The sequence below is a fragment of the Eleginops maclovinus genome, chromosome 3 (genome assembly GCF_036324505.1).
Source record: "Eleginops maclovinus isolate JMC-PN-2008 ecotype Puerto Natales chromosome 3, JC_Emac_rtc_rv5, whole genome shotgun sequence".
NCBI classification, from domain to species: domain Eukaryota; kingdom Metazoa; phylum Chordata; class Actinopteri; order Perciformes; family Eleginopidae; genus Eleginops; species Eleginops maclovinus.
The window spans coordinates 18,163,024-18,170,263 of record NC_086351.1 but is presented as its reverse complement, the minus strand read 5'-3'; the positions used below and the strand labels follow the sequence as shown (position 1 = coordinate 18,170,263).

Here is a 7,240-nt window from a genome sequence, read left to right as displayed (position 1 = left end):
ACCAACTGGGACCTTATTTAGCTTTCTCTGGAGTGGACTATCCTCAGCAGAGTATAGCTGAAGTCAAATGAAAATCACTGGCCCCTTCATACTTGTCACAATGAGTTTACAGTATTATGTTGCAGCCCCAATAAACAAAATCTTAGTTAAGCGTCAAAAGCCTTATTTAACTGGTGCATTATCTCAATTTCCTTCTTTGTGATTAAAGGAGGAACTATTTCAAGTTTAAACGAAGGATGTCAATACTGGATAATTGGTTTAACTTGACCCAATACAATTGCATTTAAAGTAAAGAAACAGATATACAGTAAATGAAGATATACAACAAAAAACAGAATAGATCACTATGCATGGTGTCAAAAGTTTGTCAACACTCTCTGAGAGGTAGATGTAATAATCTGCTAAATGGAGTCACTTTTAATGATTGGAGTCAGGTTAACTGTGATAGGATTAGGCCTACCTAAGAACTCTTAAATCGATCTCATTAAGCGTACCCACAAGCAGCTGCGATAAACTCAACAGGCTGGACATTTTCACTTCCACTTGAGTCTGACAAAGTGAGGGCAGAAAACAGATGTAGTCTACCTTCAGATCAGACAAACGGATTGTTGTCATGGGAAAAATCCTTCACAATGTTCATCTATTAGGCTACACAGCTGAGTAAAGCACATTAGATAATTAAAGATATCCGTTTTATTGACGCTTAGTTAAAAATATGCCTTTTACAAAGTTACTGAGAAACCGTTACAAGTGACACTAGGTCCAAGGCCGTATAGTGCGCTGCACCTGCTCCACTATCCCCATATTGTAACAAAATAATACATCTGAAAATCAAAGGTTTCACAGAAAGTTTCTTACCTCTATAGTACATCGCGCAGACTTCCCTGCAGAGTCAGAATAATCCCGTTTTCCGTGTCTGGCGAGAGACTACTCAACCAGGCTCTGTTCTCGTGTGACAATGTGATACAACCAAAATGCTACCACTCGACCGGTGTGTTGCATCGAAGTCTGTTTCCGAGATTAAATAAGGCTCTTCTTTCATTGACCTGAACCTAACCGTCCTCCTAATTAAAACATCTCGTCTTCTGATATGTTAGACCCGACAACCACTCCAAACATAACCTCTACCCAGTTATCTCTGACACGCTTTACCTAACTAAATCCCAACTCAGACCAAAGAGAGCACCCCCATCCCACAGGAAACAGACTTCGACACAGACCAGAGTCAGAATGTGTAATCACTATCAGGAGAAAAACAAGTGGAAGTGAACGGAAAATGCAAAATAAACTAAACTAAACGAAACTAAAACTTTGAAAATGTGCTTTTTTTCGCCTTCCTCTGCAGGAGTGATTGACTAATTTGGTGGAAACATAGTTGCTGAGTGGAGAGGAGTCAAGGCAGAAAATATAGATCAACATCCGGTGTTTGTAATTTCAAAATAAATTAGATAGAGTTTTTTTTATTTTTAAGTAGTGTTCTGTTAAACTCACGATACACTTACTAAACAACACGTAACACTGCATTACCCTCAGTGGTGTTGGGTTAAAATTAAAAACAGAATCACTGCAGGTGACACTTTCTACAGGCTTATCCAGGCATTTCTCCAATACAGGCCTGACTCCTACGGATAACTTTATCAAATATACAGTAGACTAGGCCTTTTTACATCAGATCATGGGACAGATTCAAGTTCCAACAGAATCAGATTTTTAATTTTAATTTTAAATTGAAGGACATCTTCACGTACGAGGGATGTATGTGTGACGATGACTGTATACCCATTAAGTTAATGTACACATTATGTGGTGTCTTAATGCATTAACACAGTAAGAAAAAAACAAAAAGAATAATAAAGAATATTTTGTCATTATTTTTTCAATGTTGAAAACTGCAGGACAGCAGACCAAGATGCTGTTAATCTAAAGACAATGGAGAACCAGATACAGGATTGGGGTCAGTGCCCTAATCCTGAAACCCGCAAAGCTCTCTATTTACATGCATTTCTACGTATTTATAAATTATCTGTGAGAGTGTTTTCCATAAATGGAACATTGATTTGTGGGAGACCCCAGGCAGGGTTGAATCAATGCATGTTTCTTAAAATAATTCTGTTTGAGATGTTACACTTTATATCTTCCAAAGAATGTTAGTTACTTTGATTCAGATGTTATACTTATTACCAGTAAAACACTAGATATTTATCACAAGGTAATTTAAAAGTAATGGAAAAGTATCAAGCACAAATTAACTTGCAATTTCTTTGCTTGTTAAAATTTAGGAAGGCTGCATACGGCCACACTTACAAAGAGTCATCACATTTGGTGGACATTTGAACATTGCTGAAGGTCTTAAACTACAAAGGTAACTAAATAAATAGGTTATTTATATGCATACCGTTTAATGTTGGAAAATAATGAAAATTCTAAGAGCCTCTTTGAGGCATATACAACCAGACTGAGATCCATATTTGCAATGTAGTTTTAAAAAGGTCATACATTGATTTTGATTTGGATAATTGCTAAGGCCATGCGCTGTCTGTTGTATGCACTCCTGTAACCTAGCGACGCTGGAATATACCATTTGAAGGCTATCAAGTTAAAGTAAAATAAACACATACTTTACAATTGACATATTTCTTCAGATTTGGGTATGTAGAAGCATTTAATGAAGATAACAAATATTCTTACTACACATGTAATGACTTAATTGAGTAGATTTAGCTTTAATTATAACTGAAGAAATCCAGACTACCCTTTTGCAGTTGGAATTACGTTGCCCATTACACTTCCGCCAACAAACTGCGGGGTGAATGAAGAGGTAAGTTTTAGGGTAGTTTTTATAATTTAGTGTGAGGAAATGCAAACATTTTGAATGCTCGTATTTTGTATATCCATGTATAGTTGCTTCCAGTTTTAAAGTTAATACGTTACTTTAACTCTTGATTGTTGTCTTGTTACGCGAACAAACCTGCCTGTGCTTCTGAATACACGATAAGGTTAGCGGTTGCTGGACCTGTAGAAACCAACCGTTAGCCCATAACGTGACAGTTAAATAAGCTATTCTCCTCCTTAAAGTTAGATATATACTGAGAGAATATTGTAATATATATTTGAGTTATTATACGTTCTAGTGGGCTCTATTTCTTACCTCAAATTCTTCAAATGTATTACTTTAAACCTTTGATGTATTTTCCACAGTGGATGGATAACTTCATCCTGTATGAGGAGCTTGGGGCAGGAAGTAGCTCTGTTGTCTACAAAGGGAGAAGGAAGGGCAACCTTAACTATGTCGCTATCATCTGTGCCGACAAATCCAAGAAACCTGCGATCACTAATCATGTAGGATAGTGGTAGACATCTGTCACATTTTCATTATTTTTATTTGATTAGTAAAAAGGTTTTATAGTATTTCTTTTCTTTCAGCTGGAAGAGCCATGACATCTCTTAACTATGAAATAATGGGTTAATGTTATTACAACTTACTGTACTTAAAATTATTCTATCTTATAATTGTCTTACACTTAAACAATGTTTTTGAATTGTTAGCGCTGTTATCATCATTAAACTGCTTTTCTATCTATTAATCACTATTTTTTTTAAAGATATAATTTCACTTTTTAGCATTGCACTTCAAAATAGCTACGATAAATATGTCCTCTGTTTATTCCACTAGGTACGTCTCAGCCAAGATCTGGACCATCCGAACATTGTTAGCTTCTATGAGTGGTATGAGACAAGCAACCACCTCTGGTTGGTGGTGGAGCTCTGTACAGGTAGACATATTTCTGCCACATCTGATAGATAAGCACTCATGCACTATTAGATGAAATAACTTGCTTATTGTTGATTTTTCAACCATCTAAACATTTGGAAAGAGAAAAGCATCTTATAGCAGCTTAAAACTGATAGGATTTCACAGACAATAGTTAATGCCCTTATATTCGGGTTTGTTTGATTAACAATTTACTTTAAAGTTTAGATTGTAAACTTGAATCTACTTCATTCAACATGAAATGTTGTTTTTTAATTTTTCTAGCAGGTGTCAGACTTGTTCTTTCATGGTGTATTTGCCTCTTTCAGGCTTGCTCTCTTGTTTCTGTTTTTCCACTCAAATGGTGATGTGTCTCATTTCTATTTGTCAGGTGGTTCCCTGGAGTCTATTATTGGTAGTGATGGATGTCTGTCAGAAGATGTGGTGAGGAGGTTTGGCTGGGACTTGGTCAAAGGACTGAAACACATCCATAAATTAGGAATCATCTTCTCGAACTTGAACCCTGCTAAGGTTTGCATCTACATTCATGTGTATGTAGGACTTAAAATAGAACAAACATGTATGATCATTGAATGAATAAAGTATCTCTCGTCATGTTACCCATAGATCCTGCTGGATGGTAGTGGCACTCTGAAGTTTGGTAACTTCTGTCTGTCCAAGGCAGATGGAGAAACACTAGAGGATTTCTTTACCTCAGTCTCTACATCTGAGGAGGTCGGGGAAGGAGATGGCAAGGATGACTTTAACCACACGAGGGAAACATTACATGGTCTGATTACTTTTTTTCCTTTTTTTCATCATATTAATTATTTACAGATTGCATGGTTGAATTGGGACATGCGAGCCAGTAGATTAGCCAAGAAGAGTGGCAAAAAGCTTATACAGTATAATATTCAGGAGGAAGAACAGACAGAGGAATTAGAGGAAAATCTAAAACAAAATTTAGGTTACATCCAAAACAAGTGGGTGAATATTTAGGGCAAGATGCAAGGAAACTAGACCAAATGGGATCAAGTAGCTGTTTCTGATACATGGTTATCAAATATAAACTAAATGCTGAGAAATTACGGGGAAATAGAACTGAATAAGAGCTAAGTCTTCTAAAGTGGTCGACTTTTAAACATTTGGATTATTCTTTACAATTGTCTTTGTGATGACAGAGAATAAAAAATATCATAATCATATACTATATTTTGGATAGAATTCATTGTAAAATACATGTTGTTCATGATAAGGCTGACTGTCTTTTACAGTTTTTGCATTTCCTAATGACTGTATTTCTTGGTATTTTTAGGTCCTCCAACTTACACAGCTCCTGAGGTTTTACAGGGATCAGAAACAAATATGGGCTCTGATTTCTGGGCTTTGGGTTGTACACTCTACTACATGTATACTGGTACACACACACACACACACACACACACACACACACACACACACACACACACACACACACACACACACACACACACACACACACACACACAAAGAAAACATACAAACACATATGTAGACAGGCTATATTTAAATAGACATGAATATTCATTAATTTCATCCGACCAACAACAACCTCAACATTCTCTACAAATGTTGGTTCTTTTCCAGGTAAACCTCCATTCTATTCGGAAAGCTTCACAGAAATGACAGAAATGATTTTATGTCAAGAACCACCACCTCTCAGACAGACAGGTGATACTCCCTTTCTCATATACACACATAGCTGGTACAGACAAGAAAACACAGTCAATGTGTGTTTATCATCATTTTTATGATATGTCTATGTCTGTATCTTCTGCCTTGTTTGTTACAGTGATTTCAACCAGTCCTCCCAGCGAGGACCTCCAGAGTCTTCTGAAAGGCTTGCTCAATAAAAACCCAGATGAGAGGTCAAGTGTATAGACACACACACACACACACACACATACACACATACACACACACACACACACACACACACACACACACACACACACACACACACACACACACACACACACACACACACACACACACACACACACACACACACACATGCATGCATGTTTAGATTATTGTCAAGTTTCTGTGTTGTAATCTTTTGTTGTTGTTTTTTTTGTTTATTAGGATGGACTGGCCGGAGTTGTTTGACCACCCTTTCTGGGCACAAGTACTAATGGAGGAAGAGGGTGGAGAGGGAGAAGAGGACGAGGAGGAGGAGGAAGAAGTGGATCAGGAGGAAGACATTAGCTGTGAGGGGGTTGATTCAACTAGTATGAGGTGTGTTGATTAATAATATTTCTATTTATTTTAAAGCCTTCTGCAGACATTTTGTTGCAACCATCTTACTCCATTCAGATTTGCTTTGTCAAAGTATTAATGAACACATATAGGTAGACGTAAAAGGCAAACATTTATTTACACCCACTTTAGTATCTTTTTATCCTTTCCATATAATGCAAGCAATTCAACAGCACACCCCACAGCCTGCAGAATAACCATAAGATTTAGTCTAACCAGTTAAATGCATAATTATCCCTCAGGAGTAGTTCATCTGTTTTGTCAATTCCTCCCCAGACACACAAGGATTGGTGACCCTTTCCCTCCAGAACCTGCAGACGAGCTTCCCAGCAGCCATTCAGTCATCACCCAGCCAGCCCATAGGATCTCTAAGAAACTGAACGCTTTACAGATCACAACTGCAACCACCTGCAGACCATCTGACAGAAGAACTGATTTCCAACAAGCTGTCAGACACACAACCTGTGGAGCTTCAAGGAACAGCAAGGGCTCAGATACGGAGATGAGGAAGGAGAGAGGAACTGAGGAGAAGGCAAAGACCGAAGAGGACCCCGAGCTAGCTGGGCAGCCGAATAAATCATTCATACTTGGTAAGACATTCCGTGATGTCTATGTTTATTTGTTTAGATACTGTATGTGAGCTACCTGGACACTACAGGCTATGCCCTTTTATTATGCACTAGTTTATAGTGCATAATGTCATCACACCACCTAACAAAACTGTTTCTCAGCAACAGCCTTGTAAATTAGAACCTTGATTTTGTTGGAAAGCTTTGACAACACAATTTCTGCATAAGCAAAGACTGTTTATTAAGGCTTTTATTCCTTTAATGTTTGTATGTGTTTTGTTTCAATGATTGTCGTTTTCTGGATTTTTTTTTTAGATAAAGCTAATTTTGTGCTGTCTTGTTCTTTTCCCCTGAACGACAGACATTTAGATTGTTTTTGTGAGATAAGTCTGCTGTAGTTGGTGTAATGTAGATCCCTCCCTGTGTGGCCTTAACTAAGCATGATTCTCACACTCTTGTCCTAATAAGTTGTTGTATCTTTTTTGCCAGATAACGTATCGGAGCTCAAGCCAAAAAGTGGTTTGGATGTGGACCACACTGAAGCCATTTTCCTGCTCAGGTATTTAATGCAGTTTATCCGCTAGGGTTTGCCTGGGTTGCAGGGTTATGTCAGCCACAACCT

General features: G+C 37.6%; 1 protein-coding gene across 4 annotated transcripts in view; it reads left to right on the top strand.

The window, feature by feature from the left end:
• Nucleotides 1-2,795: 2,795 nt before the first annotated feature.
• ulk4 (unc-51 like kinase 4) overlaps nt 2,796-7,240 on the top strand; it is a 67,600-nt gene continuing 63,155 nt past the window's right edge. For 3 of the 4 annotated variants that reach the window (XR_010165399.1, XM_063878555.1, XM_063878554.1), the window contains exons 1-11: nt 2,796-2,818; nt 3,199-3,339; nt 3,674-3,773; nt 4,143-4,282; nt 4,379-4,541; nt 5,067-5,168; nt 5,378-5,461; nt 5,583-5,658; nt 5,876-6,028; nt 6,326-6,639; nt 7,108-7,177. Coding sequence is in view for 3 of the 4 variants with exons in the window: in XM_063878555.1 (XP_063734625.1) it covers nt 3,202-3,339; nt 3,674-3,773; nt 4,143-4,282; nt 4,379-4,541; nt 5,067-5,168; nt 5,378-5,461; nt 5,583-5,658; nt 5,876-6,028; nt 6,326-6,639; nt 7,108-7,177 (1,340 nt within the window). In the remaining variant the exon portion in view is untranslated. Of the gene's footprint in view, nt 2,819-3,198; nt 3,340-3,673; nt 3,774-4,142; nt 4,283-4,378; nt 5,169-5,377; nt 5,462-5,582; nt 5,659-5,875; nt 6,029-6,325; nt 6,640-7,107; nt 7,178-7,240 lie in introns of those variants that run through there. The other variant, XM_063878557.1, reaches the window with a different exon arrangement.